Source organism: Vigna unguiculata, chromosome 9 (genome assembly GCF_004118075.2).
Source record: "Vigna unguiculata cultivar IT97K-499-35 chromosome 9, ASM411807v1, whole genome shotgun sequence".
Lineage (NCBI taxonomy): Eukaryota > Viridiplantae > Streptophyta > Magnoliopsida > Fabales > Fabaceae > Vigna > Vigna unguiculata.
Genome location: NC_040287.1, coordinates 31206788 through 31224753, shown reverse-complemented (window position 1 = coordinate 31224753; position 17966 = coordinate 31206788). Strand labels below are relative to the sequence as shown.

The 17966-nt window shown below is 35.4% G+C and overlaps 2 protein-coding genes across 2 annotated transcripts; both read left to right on the top strand.

The window, feature by feature from the left end:
• Positions 1-414: 414 nt before the first annotated feature.
• On the top strand, positions 415-7080 carry LOC114164096 (soluble starch synthase 1, chloroplastic/amyloplastic). The gene is made up of 15 exons (XM_028048611.1): positions 415-855; positions 1129-1493; positions 1625-1702; positions 1792-1916; positions 2737-2818; positions 3378-3551; positions 3750-3831; positions 4777-4868; positions 4950-5012; positions 5084-5173; positions 5480-5604; positions 5711-5819; positions 5894-5949; positions 6074-6113; positions 6599-7080. Exons 1-15 carry the CDS (start codon positions 573-575, stop codon positions 6752-6754), a joined length of 1920 nt encoding a protein of 639 aa, XP_027904412.1. The 5' UTR covers positions 415-572; the 3' UTR covers positions 6755-7080.
• Positions 7081-8530: 1450 nt separating this feature from the next.
• Positions 8531-9883, top strand: LOC114164837 (phytolongin Phyl2.2). The gene has a single exon (XM_028049608.1). It carries the CDS (start codon positions 8914-8916, stop codon positions 9568-9570), a length of 657 nt encoding a protein of 218 aa, XP_027905409.1. The 5' UTR covers positions 8531-8913; the 3' UTR covers positions 9571-9883.
• Positions 9884-17966: the final 8083 nt, after the last annotated feature.

Genomic DNA, 17966 nt, shown 5'->3' with positions numbered 1-17966 from the left:
TGTGTGAAGACTAATAATATTTTAACACAGGTTACATTCATTTAACAATATAAATAAAACAATCATAAAAAATAATTAATAATAAAGAATAATTTCAAATGGCTATAAAATTTTTTCTACCTATCAAAGTATCATTATTCACGTGAAGTAAGGATACTTTAACATACATTGCATTTATTTGATAATACATATGTAAAATAATTATAAAAAAACTTTAATATTTATAATAATAATAATAATAATAATAAATGATAGAGTTAAATAAATGTAACAAATTTCTCTTTATTAAAATATAATTAACCTAAAAGTAGTGATAATTTATCACACGTTACTCATGTTTACTCGTGTAAAATGGAAAAAAAGGAAATCGTCCACGGTTGTTTATGGGTTTTTGGCGCTTTTTCTGGATCTGACTCGTCGTATCGTATCGTATGTTCCCTCTTTCCAAGCCTAAGTTGCACGTCATGTGATGAAGTGTGTGTAGTGTTTCAGAGCCTCTTTTTGTTCTTTTCTCCGCCAACTTTCCTTTGTGGTTCACGATCCCTTCCCTCTTGCATCAGACTTCTCTTCTCATGGACTCTCTGCAACTCCATGCTCTTCCACTTCTCCATCCACGCCCATCATCACCATCAATAACCCAACTGCGTTTCCCTCCTCCGTTAATACCAAATTCTAGAAATCTCAACTTCCGATCGTTTTCTGCTCACACCGGTGGTGCCGCTGCTTCGCAAGACGGACCCTTCGCCTTTGAAGAGAAAATTGTCACTGCCCCCAAAGATGATAGAGGTCTCGTGCTGGCCAAAGAAACCGACGATTTTGGCTATCTCGTTGGCTTCCGCTTGCTTCCTGAGACTGGTTTGATACCTTTCTTTCTTTCATTACTTTTTCATTCCCATATTAAAAAAGATTTCTTTTTTACTCATATTTTCATTTCATGCACGGGAAAATCTCTCTGGGCTTGTTCTAATTCCATTAAGTTAGTTAAACTCCCCTGCTTTTTAATGGGATTGGGAATATGGTGTATCAGTGTTATGTTACGATGACAATTGAAGAATAGTGTTGCATCCATCTAGTTTCATTTAGGGGATGTTATTTTTTGGTCTTGAAGAGTTTTTGAAACTGTCACAGGTCTTGACGAGTTTATGAGTGTGTCACACGAAAAGTCTATTAGCGACGTTGAAATACCTGGGATTAAGGAAACAGGTGGAGAGGAACCTGAGACTAGAGTGTGCTACAGCATTGTTTTTGTGACTGCTGAAGCTGCGCCATATTCCAAGACAGGTGGTCTTGCTGATGTTTGTGGCTCTTTGCCAATTGCTCTGGCGGCTCGCGGGCACCGTGTGATGGTTGTCACGCCCAGATATATTCATGGTACTTCTGCAGATGCTAAGTTTGCTGGGGCAGTCGATCTGGGTCGACGCACCAAAGTGTCGTGCTTTGGAGGTGCTCATGAAGTTGGCTTTTTCCACGAGTATAGGGAAGGGGTTGATTGGGTATGATGTCTAGAATTTTTGGTTTTAGGCTTTTGTTACTATTGAGTTGTCCATAACCATTTGACTTCTTACATCCTAGGATCTACTCTGTTTCTTAGTCGACGATGCTTAGAGTTGCAACCTTGTTTCAGGTATTTGTGGATCACCCCTCGTTCCAGAGACCAGGGAATCCGTATGGAGACATGTTTGGGACTTTTGGGGATAATCAGGTTTGTTCTTGTTAATTCTAGCTTTGATGCTATATTACCATTATACATTCAAGAATAATGATTAACTTCTTTCTTATTTGGTTTTACAGTTTCGGTTCACATTACTTTCCCATGCAGCATGTGAAGCGCCATTGGTGCTTCCATTAGGGGGGTTCACTTATGGAGAAAAATGTTTATTCCTTGCTAATGATTGGCATGCCAGCCTAGTTCCAGTGTATGCATTCCTAACTTTATCCACCGTTTTACCAGTCTCTCTTTTTCTCCCCCTCTCTATTCTTTTGCAAATGAAGAAATACAATGTGTTTTTCCCCAACCATATTATTTCTGTCAATGTTTTTCTTTGTTAAAAAAATAAAAGAGCAAATACACTTGCCTTGTTCAAGACTATCTTTCTTTCAATGGCTCCACTAAAGTCATGCAATTTGGTCTTTATTTTGGAAATTTTCATTTCCCTTTCTATAATTAGATGAATTATGGTCTCCTCTCATCACAGATGCTTCAATTGCACTACCTTCAAGAGATCAAGATGTGCCATACTTTAATCCATTCAGTTGTAATGTAAACAAACTTCTTAGGGACCCTTTTTCCCTCTGGGATTCTCAGCATCATAAAAAACCATTACAGGGATGTCTAAAACTTCATTTCATCTTATAAAAACCTAAAAGTAATTAGAGTTTTCTTCGTAACTAGCTTTCTGTGCCACTGAAAGTTGAATAGGAAAGAAAATGTCCTTAGAAGGCTTGTTCATAGTTGCTCACAGTCACTAAGAAGGTTGCTTATGTTAAAATGAACTAAAGTGTAGCTTGTTTCGTCACTCAAGGAGGGAAAGTACAATTTTTAAAATTATGGGAGTGGGAAAAGTAGTTTAAGCATCCCTTAGGTGGTGAGTGTAATTTGTCCATTTAGTTATAATTACGCTTCATTATGGCATGTGGCTTTCACATTTTAAAGTTTCCATTGGTGCTTCTTGTGATTTATCCAAGAAAATATTATTGTCTTACTGAGGATGAGACTAGTACTTGATTCTGGTGCAGACTTTTGGCAGCGAAGTATCGTCCACATGGGGTATATAAGGATGCTCGCAGTATATTAGTGATACACAATATAGCACATCAGGTAAGTTGTTTCGTTTTATTTTACTAGATAGAGATATTACTAAGAGCAGCGCAATAACATCATGCTTTAATCTCTCTGTTTTCAAAATGACATTTCAATTGTCACCAACAAAACAAGGGTCTCTATAAGTTCTATTTTATACTTACCATCTAGATGACAGATTGGCTGCCTCTTATCAGTGTTCATTAAGTCACATGCTAGAAATACGAAAGATGGACCCTGAATAGCCAATAATGATAAGTTCGTTGTTAAAAACTGAGATTATTACTTGTATCTAGGTGTAAGGACTTTATTAACATGTAAAATACAGTTTTGTTGGTTGTTGTCACATTGAAATGAATGATTTGAACATGATTGTGGCAGTGTGCATGCAAATCAAAGATGCTAATTTGTGTTGTGGACAGTCTTGGAAAATATTGTAGTCTTTGATATGTAATGCTACAAATAGGTTCCACAATGCTTTGTCAATTATAATGTATATTGATATTAATTCCGGAAGATTGTAATGTAATGTTTAGTCATTTATATCTGCAAAGAGGCTGATAAAATCATATGTCAGGGAGTGGAACCTGCAATTACATACGGTAATTTGGGGCTACCTGCAGAATGGTATGGAGCACTGGAATGGGTGTTCCCTAATTGGGCAAGGACGCATGCTCTTGACACAGGTGAAGCTGTCAACTTTCTAAAAGGTGCTGTTGTTACAGCTGACCGGATTGTGACAGTGAGCAAGGTCCTAATTCCGCAAACTACATATTCTGCTCTCTTCTGTTTTATCGTGTCAAATATTGGGTATTTCTTTACCACCCACCCTGAAGTTAAAACCACACATCAGCATGATATCTAACAAATTAACAATATAGAAAGACAAGTGTCTCGTATTTACTAGGTAATGATATGCAATGCATAAAGATCTGCCTCTCTTTTCCAGGGCTATTCCTGGGAGATAACTACCGGTGAAGGTGGATATGGTCTACATGACATATTAAATAGTCGAAAAAGTATTCTCAATGGTATGTTTTTTTAACATTATCTTTCTTATGGCATAAATTCTGAAGCTCATCCTTTGAAAGATTTAATTATGACTGAAATTTTAGAGTCGGTAACATGTGGTTTATACTCCCAAAGCAACACTAATTCTATGAGAAAGTTAAACCCAAGCTTGGGCCAAATAATTATATTCAGTGCAAATTTTATCTCCTATGAAGTTTCATATTGCATATTTTATAAGCTTAACCTCAACGTTGCTGACAGTTTGACACTCATAAAAGTAGCTTTATTTCAATGTCTTAAGAAAACTAATTAATAGGGTGGTTAGTAAATTTTGCTATTCCTGTTAAACAGGAACCTTTTGATCCTCTCAATTTTACAAGCAATGCATATCTTAAGTATTTTTTTTTCTCTGTTTTGAATCAAATTCTATTCGAAAGCTCAAAGCAGTATTTTATGTTTACTCGATTTGATGGCAAATAACTAGTATCACAAGGCACTGATGTGACTAGAAGTTTTCTACTGAGTTGATTAGTATATCTAATGCAGGAATTTTTTGTTTGGCAAATGCTAATTTGTACTCACAAAGTTGAGTTTTCGTTTATTTGTTTGGCAATGTTTTGTCTTGATTTGTGCCATAGAATCTGTTGTAATGATACTGGCCTGTATTTTGAATAGGAAATTGTTGAAAGTAGCTCTAATCTATTGTCATAATAATATCACAATTTGATTTCACAAATTTATAATATCAGTAGAAAAGGAATTGTTATTTTCCTAAACACCACAAAGTCCAGAAGCTTCTTTTGTCATTATTCTTTTTTTTTTTCATGATGTTTAATGCTTTCAGCTGTGCAAGTAGTTCTGAGTCAATGCATGTGAATTCGAAAGCAAAACAAACTATATTGTCAATTCCTTACTCAATAATGTGCCCTGATGCTCAAACTCATTACAATTCTATTATTGACTAGGGATCACAAATGGAATTGATGTCACTGAATGGGATCCAACATGTGATAAACATATTGCTTTCAACTACTCTGTTGATGACCTTTCCGGGAAGGTATTACATTTTCCCTTTGTCACCCTTCCTTTGTATCTTATTAGCTGAAATTGTTTTATCATAATTATTTGTAATGTACAGGCCAAATGCAAGTTTGCTTTGCAGCAGGAATTGGGTCTTCCAGTGAGGCTTGATTGTCCATTGGTAAGTTTGTTATCTGCCATGAATAATTAGTGCTCAGTCTTTCTGGTATTGACTATTGCTGAAACTTGCAGATTGGGTTCATTGGAAGACTGGACTACCAGAAAGGTATCGACTTGATCCGCTCGGCAATGCCAGAGCTCATGGAAGCTGATGTTCAATTTGTAAGTTATTTTATCTGTTCTATGAACACATGTTGTGGCAAATAGGCGTGGTGATATCTAAATGATAGGCTGTTTACTTGTAGAGTATAAAATATATCTTGAGACATTGCAGAATGTACAAACTAAAATTTTAACATCTTGATACTTGTCATAAAATAAATACTTGTAGAGTATTGATCATTTTTCAAATACAACCTCAATAATTTCATTTGAGATAAGTTGAGGCCATAACTTGTGAGTTATGGGGAATTGTTGTATGTTTGTGATCCTCCTATATGGTTGACAGTCTCTTGTTATTTATCGCAGGTAATGCTTGGTTCAGGAAACCCTATTTATGAAGATTGGATGAGAGCAACAGAGTCAACTTATAGAGATAAATTTCGGGGTTGGGTGGGATTTAATGTTCCAATATCTCATAAAATAACTGCAGGGTAATCAAAATATTTATGAATCCTTTATACAAAAATTTGAGGCCATTACAATTTTCCATACTGAATCTACATCAATATGCTTCTTAATGTATTCCTGGTTTGTCAGCTGTGATATCTTGCTAATGCCATCTGCATTCGAGCCCTGTGGACTGAATCAGTTGTATGCAATGAGATATGGAACTATACCCGTGGTTCATGAAACTGGGGGCCTAAGAGTAAGTCAAGAAAATATAAGAAATTGACTAGTTCAACATGATTTCTTTGCCTTAACGCCTTTCTCTTTATTCAGGACACTGTTCACAATTTTAATCCGTTTACTGAAGAGGGCAAAGCTGAAAGCACTGGGTATGTTGTCTATGAGCTTTGATGTTTTGTTCTTCTAATATCCATTGCAATGTTTTCTTAATAATACAAAAAATGAATATGCTCATCATATATTGTTTGACTTTATTTTGAACTTCACTGACAGGTGGACATTTTCTCCACTAACAAAGGAGAGCATGTTAACGGTAAGCTTGATTTCCTGCCATTCAAATTCATTGTTTTTATATTAAGCATACTTTAACAGCATCTTAATATTTAATCTTGATGATTCTATGTAATGTCTTTTGCACATTGTATATGTATGGATAATCATTATTTCTATCAAAACCTATGTAAACTTGTCTGAGCTCATCTGGTTCCTACCCTTGGTCTACTGAGAATCATGGCATGCTGCTTGGTCTAGTTTACTATAGCTGATGAAATGGTTCTTGGTAGGGATCATGAATCTGTATTTGGCATTCCTATCATTGGGTTGGTTTTCTGAATCTTGTGTCGGCCTCTAGATGTTAAAAACAGCCATATGAAGTTACTAAAACATCAAGGAATCTGTACCATGGTGGACATGTTGGAACGTGGAACTATTTGCTAACTTTTCTTATTTTTTTGTTCTGACAACATTGTTTCACCTGTTTTGTGACCATGATGTTAACTTTTTTACTACTTTTGGCAGGCTCTAAGATATGCCATTCAAACATACAAAGAACACAAGTCTTCGTGGCAGGGATTGATGATAAGAGGCATGACAAAAGACTACACATGGGTAAATGCTGCTACTCAGTATGAACAGATCATTGAGTGGGCATTCATCGACCCTCCCTATTGCTGAAATGAAGATGAATAAATGATCCACGCAAGGATTTCTTCAATACCAGGCTACTTAGAGGATTATGATGCTCATAATTAAGTGATAAAGGGTACATAAAGTCACTAGTTAGGTATGGAGGACTTTTTTTACACTGATCGAAACTCTAATTTGTAACCACGCCAATGGATAGTGCTGCTATAAGTTTTTGACCTTTTTGTTTTTGTACTACAAAAGGGTTGTAGAACAGGTGATGGGACACATTGGAATGTATGCCACGTGAGAATGTGTGTTTATTGGCACTGGTTAAAAGTGTGAAAAATTACGAGTGACCGACATGATTTGTAAGATGCGTCAAACTGTGTCTTGTGCATGCATCTATTCGGTATCATCCAGAAGCTGACCCACTTTTGCGTTAGAATCGTTTAGGCAAATCCCTAGTGGCCTGCAACCTAGTCATTTATGGAATATTTTTGTCTAATTCATTTGGCAATTATCCAAAGGGTTGAAGTTAAAACTTTAAGATATACGTTAGTCATATATAACTGGTTTTTGCAACGAAACTTGTGGGGATTGAAGATATCTAATATTTTTTGGTTTAGTTAAGGTTTAAATATCTCATAAATTTGATTATTTTAATTAAGTATTTGTTAATTTTTGTTGTACATTTGGTATTTAAGATTTTTATATAACTTAATTAAATTTATGAATTTTTTTTTAATTTCATATTGTTTTAATGTGTGTGTGTGTAAACATTTAAACTTAATTAAAAATATGCAAAGTTATGATTTTAGCATTGAGAAATAGTATGAACAAGATAAATAATGACAACATTCATGTTGGATTTTATTGGATATGAAATGTAAAACTTCATTTTGGGCGTTATGAGTATAAACGAATAACTTAAATTTAAACTTTAAAATTATTAAAATTTGGTTTCTTTATGTTTTTTAGATTTATATTTTTTCAGATTCATATTCTATTTGTAACAGGAATGAATTGCTTATTGTATTTAAATATAACATTATATATTTTGAATTAGTTAAGCAACTAAAAAACATACATGAGTATAATTTGTAAAGGTTGTTTTACTTTTATTATAGTTTTTAACTATTATAATTTATTTATATATTTGAAAAGAGAATTCAAATTATGAATATGATAATAATTATTAAAAAACAATTATTCATTCAACAAATTTTTTCTCAAATATTTTTCTTAAAAAAATAACAATTTTTAAGTAAAAAAAATTTCAAAGATCAATTGAAACTGAAAAAAAAATTGATTTGGGTTAGATTTATATTGAATTGAATTTAAACATTTAATTTGAGTGATTTAAAAAAATGAATCAAAACTAGTTGCAGACATTCACAATTTTATTCATCCATAATTTATGCATATAAAACCTAATCTAATCCAATATACTGTGAAGAGGTGTGTAACCAAACAATAGAACCATAGTTATTCTCTTATCTTCAAATCCCATAAATCTAAAATTGGTCCAACATCATTTATTCTATATTTAAATTCCTTTCTAAAAGTAGAACAGGTGTAGTTCTCTCTAAAAATAAAATATATACGCGACGAGAGAGAGACAGAGAGAACAAGAACTATTTTTGAACACAAAAGTTTTACTTGCTCTCATGCGAGCGGTTATTTGGGAACAAACAAGTGTGTGTTAATACTTAGTCATTGCATTGAAAGGAAATTGGTATTATACATTTACTATTTTGTTGAATATGGTAACACTGGAATCGTGATGGTGAAACATGTGACATAGTTGTTTATTGTTATTATTATTAAATGATAATGTAAATTGGTTTTGAAAGATTGGCGTAGTAGGGGGTAGTTTATGTTTATGTGCAGTTGATTTAGGTGTTCGATGATGGTAGATATAAAAAATAGAGAGAAGTGGAAAAGAGAAAGAAACGAAAGAAGGTGGGACAAGAGAGGAGAAGGAGAAGTTGGTAATTTAGAGGTTAGGAGAAGGACAGTTCGGTATGCGGTGTGGTTGGGCGCGGTGCATCGCATCATCGCCTACCCTCGCCACTCCTCATTTTTAGTAACCTCCATGCCCAAACCAAAACCCTAATCATTCAGATTCTAAGAAAAAAATAAATTAAATTAAAAAAAAAAAATTAAATCAAAATTCTTGATCCCAGCCTCAGAAGAATTGAATTGCCATGATTTCGAATCCGGAATTGATCCACTACGCCTGCATTGCTCGATCGGACACCATTCTGGCCCAGCACCAGAGCGAGAAGGAGCCGAACATGGAAGCCCTAGCGGCCCAATGCGTGGCCCAAGCCCCGCCCAACCACACCATCTACTCCCACACCGTCAACAACCGCAGCTACACCTTCCTCATCGACCCTCCCTTCGTCTTCTTCGTCATCTCCCACCACACCCTCCTCAAATCCCAAACCCTCCCCTTCCTCCACCGCATCCGCTCCTCCTTCCGCCAAACCCTACCCTCCTCCGCCCAACCCCACCTCCACTTCACCCCTCTCTCCTTTCAGCCCCACTTTCATTCCATCTTCGACCACGCCCTCACCAACGACTCCCAAGACCGCGGCCTCAGATCGGAACCCCCGCTCAACCCTCCTCCCCAGGGCCTCAAGAAGAAGAAGAGGCCCAACGATGCCCCCGCCACGCTCGATGTCTCCGACGACGTTACCCTCTCCCCGCCGCTCAAGCACCAGCCCCTCGACCGCCACTCCAAGGCCAAACACGTCTGGAAGAAACACGTATGGGTCCTCCTCCTCCTCGATTTGTTCGTCTGTGCCGTCCTCTTCCTCATCTGGTTGTGGGTCTGTAGCGGCTTCAAGTGCATGACCTAGTCAAACAAATTAAAAAAAAAAGGTTCTCCTTCTTGTTCTTGTTCTCGTTCTCCTTTCGGCTTCGGTTTTTTTGTCCCTTACTTGGGGATTCTTAGCTTCTTGTTTTTTTCTTTTTAATTCACACTTGACAAAGTTGCAGACTGCAGGGCATAAACATGCATGCATACCTGTTATGTATATGTATGTAACTGGGGGGTTCTGTTTGTTTCTTTCCTTCTTTTTTTTTTTCCACTTTGGGAATTTCCTTCTTTTTCTTAATGGGATTTGCATATCAATTATGAAGATCATCTTAACTTATCACCGGCGTGCTCAATTGTGCAAGATCACATATTCCAGGTGTTGGTTATCATATACCTTTTTTTTTACTTGCTTAACATTGTTGTTACTTTAGCTTCAGCTTCAGCTTCGTTTAAGGTTTATCTCTTCAATTATTTGCTCTGAGATTTGGTAGATGTGATTGTTTCATGTGGAGGATGTAAATCTGTTTTAGAAATTGCAGAAGAGTGTAAATCTCATGTATCTCCTACCAATTTAGGGATCTATGATCGTCTCAGTTGTCAGAGGGTTAATTTCTCTGCAAGATCAGTTCTGTGATTTGTAAAAGGGTCAACAATTAAAATTGTAAAAAATATTGGGAAATGTCTGATTGGTGAGTTTAAGCACATGTTAAGGTTGGGTTAGGTTAGGTTGGGATTCTATACGTAGCTTTCATAGCATAGTGAGATAGAGCAGAAACAAAGAAATCTTTTTGTGGTAGAAAAACTGAAAGTTTGAGCTCTCCTGAACCAACCCAAATGAGATGAGGAAAGGAAAAGTTTAGCTATGGGGTCGGTGTGGTGGGACTGGGGAGTGAGAATTTCTGTGCTGGCACATTCATGTGTCCAACTATGGACATCTTTTAGGAAGTGTTCTTACATTGGTCCATGATCCACAAATGGGTTCAGTTTCAGGTGCCGTCACATTGACAAATGGGTTCGGTTTCTGGTGCCATCACATGGCTATCCAACACGTTGCAAGCGGATCCAAGCTTGGTTAAATTACTAATTATCTAACAAATCCTTAGGAAAAGAAATAAAAAAAATCTCAATTATTGCGCCAAGTTGGCACCCCAATGAACATTACACATTACCGTCTGAGCCATACCATGATCTGATTAACTTTTGCAGTGTTGTGTAAATACCCTTTTCCTTATTGATGAAGTCTTATGTTTGACATCAGTATCTAATCTCAATCTAACTTTATCTTTTCTTCATTTTTCTTTCATGTTAATGCCTGTAATATTATGCAGATCGCTTAAAATATATAATCAACTAACTAATCATGCATCATTTGGTGCTTATGGTACCAATTTCCAAGAGAGGGAAATGATTTTTCTCCTCCGATATGGAAAAACTAAACTTGTACACATATGCTGTTATTGTTCTCTAATCAAGTGGAAAAATTTTAAGATGGTAATCTACAAAACAAAATCCAGGATGTGATAATAATTGTATGACAAATTTATTTAGTTAGCTTTATTATATTTTTTTTATCTACTTTTTTTTTCACTGTATTTTGTATTTATTATTTTGTTTCTGTTCATTTTATTTATTATCGGTCGTTTTCCTTCCACAAAATAGATCCATGGTGTAAAGTTTTTGTTTATTCTTCCTAGATTTAAAAGGGATGTAACATATATCTACTATCTTTTACAAGTACGTTAACAACTTATAGCTGCGACGATGTTAAAATATATTCAAAGTGTAGTTTGCCGACACCTTGTTCTCTAATTAAGGAATGATATGTTAACAAACAATAACTATAAATCATTAGGAAATCGCAATTTATAATGCACGAAAATAATTGAATGTGTGATTTGAAAGTATGGGCTGTGGGAAAAAAAAGCAGCAAAACTAGTTATTTTCTTCATTTGTTCATCCACAATATTAAAGTAATGATTAAAAGATAGCAAGAAAAATGCGTTTTTTCATTAAACGAAACAGATGAGTTAATTTTTTTAAAGTATGTACGCGTATATCTTAATGCTACCTAACTTCTTCGTATCCTGTGTTTAAATGACAACACCATTGATACTGCTTCATTTCATTGTGTTGCGTGCGACCACATCTTATTTAGCATATAAATTTCCGCAAATAATATCATACAAAATTAATAGCAATCGTATCTAAACTTCATCTTAATAATAGACAATAGGTTGTCTCGTAATTCTGATTTTTTTTTCTTTCTATGAATTGTCAAATAAAACTTTAGGACTATAGTTTGAGAGAGACTTTGGTTGAAATTATTGTGTTTTAGTGAGCGTACACCGACATTAACTATTTCTATTGAATTCTAATAATTTAATTCCTATAATAAATATTTGACTCTTTTTTTGTGGACATCGTTCTCAAGTAACCATCTTCTCTTTTTTCTTTTCAAATTCCTCTAATTGGTCAAACCTAAAGTCTACAAACTTCTCTCCACCTCCGAGTTCCTCAAGACATCCTTATTGTCTTAGGTTACATGATTTTAACCTTGAATGAACCTTAACATCACACACAACAAAAGTGAATGGGTTGACAAATTCTAGAAACAAATTTGACTACAACAATTTCATTCCTCAACGTCAAATCAATTTCTCTTTCATGTCTTAATAATTATGCATAGCCAATTTGCAACAAAGAAAATGGATCGTAGGACGATTAAATTGTGTAAAATAGTTGGTATTGTAGGTTTGAAGGAAATGAAGAACTCTGATAATCGATGTGAAGATGCTTTATAGGATTATAGATGTAGTGTTGGTAGAGGTCAAAATGAGACTATTTACAAAAAAGAAGTCAAAAGAGGAACGTTCTTAGTGAAACCTATAATAATTACATTTTGTATGAAATTTGTGTTGATTGTTTATGTTTTGAATTATATGCTTGTGTATTTTGTAATTGCAATATCTATACTTTTAATACAATAGTTAAGAGCACTCTTTACTATTTTTATATATTTTATAATAATATTATTTATCAAACAATTTTGAATTCGAGGTTTCTTCAATATAAGCATGCGAAGGGATGATCTGAATTTGATATTTAAATGATCGTCATCCCCTCTTCTTCAATGGAATTCACCTTTTTTTAATATAAAATATTCACCGATTCATCTCCACCATACAATATTAATTTAGGCAAAAATAAAAAGAACGAAAGAAATCAACTTGTTAGACAAATGTGATTATTTAAGTGATGCAAAACCCAGTCATATAAACATATTTAAATTTAAGTGCATGGCAATATTTTGAAACCAAACTTTCATTGTCATTCTTCCATGTAAGTTATAAATCTTTCACGAACAAATGTTCAAATTAAGAAATTCATGAATTCTAAAACAAAACATTGATTACCATTCTACCATATAAGTTATAAGACGTAGTATATTATTCCATGAAAAAGAATGAAAAATAAGAAATGAATAAACATGCAAATTAAGAAATAATATAAATATTGAAGATTCACATTCTCAATTTCATTAAAAAAAAAACAAGTGATTGATGTAATACGTACTTAAAATAGTTTGGACTTTGCGTCTTAAATCACAAAAAAGAAGTACTCCAAATAAGTGGAACAAAAATACCAAGTTGTCATCCTTAACATAATCCAACAACCATGTTGATAAATATTTTCAAAGCTTAATATTACAGATATATGTGATTTAGCAAATGCTATTATAACTTACAAAAAATAATAAATTTCTCTTTAACAAAATTCAAGAACCTCACTGTTGATAAATATTTTCAAACTTAATATTAGTTAAGAGATATATGTGGTTTAATGAATGCTATTGTAACTTGATACACAACAATCATAATATTAAGATATGATTTTGCATAGAGCTGTCAAAATGAGTTGGAACCTGCGAGTCAATTCAGCTCATCACGGCTTCGAATCGGATTGAGTTGAAATATTTTTACAAATTTCAATACGTGTTGATTTTTGATTTGGCTCACTTATGGTGAGCCAGGTAGGCTCACCAACGCGCAAATAAAAGATCACGGACGTATTTTTTATTAAGTTAGACTTTGCATTTTGGTCATGTTAAAGTTATTTTTTGTAATCAATACAAAAATAATTTGTAATTTTGTAATTTTTTGTAGTTAACACATATATATTTTATTTTAGAGAGCAGTAAATACAACGATGAAAGTTACTTAAAAATAAAAAATCTTATTAATATTTAATTTGTGAATAATAACAAATAAAACAAACAATAACAAAACAACAAAAAATGAAAAAAAAAATCATCAAATAATGACCAAACTGCAAAATAAATCCTACAAAAGACCTGAAATACTTTAATCTGGATCCAAACATTCTGTTCTAAATAACCTTGTAAGCTTCTTCAATTTGAAACTTGAAAGGTTGGACAAGGAAGTTTAATTTTTAATTAATTAATAATAGTAAATATTATTACATAATCAATTCTAAATATATAAATAATGGTTATCATGAAGTTTTTAAAAAATTAGTTTACTAGAAATAGAATGGATATGAATTATTTAACAATGAAAAATTAATAGTTATATGATAGTTATGTTTTAGATTTTTTAATGTAAGAAACAATTCCTGGGTTGTTAGTTAGCATTCCATATGTCCTAACAAAACATTCACTTAATAGTGTTAACGGTAAGACCTACTTTTTTGTATGCCCTTTGTTTTAAAAGGCTGTCCCAAACTATTGGTCTTAGGGCTGGCCGAAAAAGAGGAAAACAGACCTAAGTCTACCCTAGCTATAACGTCCTAAACGGAAATTACTTATAAAATAAATACAAATAAAATTTAACTAAACAACCTCATTTATTAGGAACAAATTCCTAAATGCGGGAAGAAATTTAAACTTAAAGTCCAACGCACCAAATCAATTAATCATAAAGCGCGGCAAAACCGAAATGTAATATAGGTGTCTATAAAAATTATTACATTAAATCCATAAAATGACAAAAATAAAAATCAGTAAAACTCCCAAAGGGGTCCTCTCTCCGTCTCTATGTCTCAGTCTGCCCACCTGCATCAACATATGCTCCCATGTAACAAGTTACATGATCATCGCCACACACATACAGATAGGGTGAGCTCATTTTAAAATAAACCAAACTAACAACAATAACAATTAAATACAACATCTAAACATTTTAAACCCGGGTTAGTATACTTCTCTCTTTATCCCTGTCTTCTCCATTTCCAACACTTGCATTAGGCGTCTATCCTTTCTATACCCTTTGAGAGAGATCAATGATCGATTTTTGCTGCACAAGTGTCTACTCACCCCTCCGACTAGACTACAGGCCACCACCTGATAGTCCACACGTGGGAATAACTTTGCCACAGCATCTCACTATGACACCAAGTGGAGTTCCCCAAAACAAACATAAGTTTGTAGTTGTTCCCAAACTACCAAATCTCTATCAGAATCCTCTGAAGAGGGCAATCATCCGAAACCTCGTCGTACGAGCCACAACCCACACATTTCACTGGACTTCCTAAACCACCAGGCTACAACCTAGAGTGGTCATGTGTTACCCCAATACAAGATGCACTCGTAACTAGGCCCCCAGCCAAAGCATCACATCATGATCATACCTTAAAGCGGTATAGAAAACTTTCCTCGCGCACCATCACTGGACCAAAACTGCCTAGTGCGCATCTCACGTCGCTAGGCGGAATTTAGCTCCAGACCGCCTGGCGAGCATCTCACACCGCTAGGTGCCAAGCACTAGCACAATATCACAGTGTTCCGTCACCGCCTGGCGCTTCCAACTCGCGCCGCCAGGCGCCCATCGCCTTCCAGGCCTCTTGCTTCCTTGCCCCGCTTGGCGAAACTCACCCTACCGCCAGGCGCCCTGCGCGCCAGTGACCACTGTCGCTGTTTGAGACTCTACCGCCTGGCGGCTCGCTCCGTCGCCAGGCGCCATACCAGTAGCGCAAGGCTACTGGTTTTTGACACTTTCAACAGATATCAAAGATCCTAATTCATACCACACACCAATGTATTGCTCAAGTGTCACACCAAGCACAATTCTATACCATATTATCATCCACACCATCCAATCATGCAAATAATAACTACCAATGTTGCACACACACTTCTTAAGATAACACAAACAATGTAGCATATTAGCCACACCCCCAATAAACATAAGTTTCATGTATCCAGACCTGTTTACTAAACCTAATTTGCACTTTACCTTTCATATAAGTCATTTTATTATTTGACCCAAATCTATAATCATCCAATTCCCTCTTATAGTGTCCAAATCATTGATTCTCCTGTACATGCATTCCTTATCCTATTCCAACATACAATTCTTATAGAGTTTAATGCTTATATCCCCATTATCACATAATTGGACCCAAATCAGTTTACCCCTTCAACAATTATAGTCAATTCCCTCATCTGTCAAGTTTTATTCTCACGTTCCATGTAATATCCCGGTCGGATATTACTAATTTAAGTAATAAAAAAAATATGATGAAAACCTCATTTATCATACTTCGTTTCCCAAAAATGCGGGAAATTTTAAAACATTTATTGATCGAAAGTTATCCAAAAATCCATAATTTATGAAACTTCGATATAGTATCCAAATTCACAAATCAGTAAAATACTGTTTACAAAGTTCATAAAAACAATAATGATAAAATGCTAGTAAAAGTTTTTCCCAGCTAACCCTCTCTCTGATTCTATGCCTCACCAGCACCACCTACAACATCATCTGCTCCCATGTAACGCATTACACGATCATCGTCAAACACAAGCAGAAAGGGTGAGCTCATAAACAGTTAACATAAAAGTTAATAAAAAAAAATAAGATACACCCATCTGTTTTATTCTAGTTAATTTTAGGCCAAGACCTTAATCCTTAATGCTTTTCAACCTTCACAACACATAAATAGTTAGTCTCGGATTCAGGGTTTATGATGCTCACACGAACTTGCACGCTCGTGGTCCTGCCTCTACGAATCTCCCCGTTCGTAGTCCTGCTCTACGAACCTCCCCGCTCGTAGTCCTGCTCTACGGACCTACCCGCCCGTAGTCTAACACACGTGATCCACCAGCTACGTACCTCCCCGCACGCAGCATCTCTTAAGTGTGAGCACGGAACATACGAACCTACCTCGCTTGTATCCCCACATGAGAGTAATAGGATATGAACCTCCCCGCTCATATCATCATGTGTTCACCACCATCCATGAACCTACCCGCTCATGGCACAACATCCCCTAATCCAAGTCTCACATCACAACATGATAACGAAAACAAGAAAAGCACACTACGTTACACAAGGTACATACTCAAGCTGGTCTTAGGGATTCCAATGCTTCCACGAACATGCCCGCTCGTGGTCCAACTCTACGAACATCCTCGCTCGTAGTCCAACTCTACGGACCTACCCGCCCGTAGTCCAACATACGTGATCCACCAACTACGTACCTCCCTGCACGCAACATCTCTCAAGTGTGAGCACGAAACATACGAACCTACCTCGCTCGTATTTCCACACGAGAGTAATAGGATATGAACCTCCCCGCTCATATCATTACGTGTTTATCATCAGTCATGAACCTACCCACTCATGACAACATCAAGCATATCCCAGACGAGGACCAACACAACAAACCATGCAAAACATATCATAATGCACCCTGCCACTACACTATCGCCTAACATAGCATAAGTGCCACTAGGCGAAATGACAATACAGACCACCTGGCGGTTCCACATCACCGCCGGGCGCCACAACGTACAAGACATTCCTGTTTCATTATCGCCTGGCGGTTCAGTCTACAGCACTAGGCGCTACACCAGTAATGTGACACTACTGGTTTTAGGTACTCTAATTCATTTCCTAGAATTCAACCATTTAATTCTCAAACATCCAGAAATCAACATACACATTAATATATTCCAAATAACAACATCACAACACATATGCATCTTTCAAGTATAAGCACACATTCCTCTCTTTTATAATTCATATATACTTACCTCTTAAATCAATTCCAACACACACTCTATTTTCCCCTTCTCATTTTCCCAACCCTTTGCATGCTTACAATTCATATACCCCACAAAAGACACAATGAAAGTTATATACTTATTCTACATGCCCTCGCAATTCCATTACATTTAAAGTATAATTATCATGTTCCCATACTTTCCCAAAACCCGTCATGATCATACAACACTCGGTCATAATGATATCATCAATAGTGGCCTTATTCTCACACTTATAACATCTTACATTCGCTAACATATATAGGTTCATATATTTAACATGTCTCAGCAAGCACTACCAAAAACATACTCATTAATCATGCATATATATATATATATATATATATATATATATATATATATATATATATATA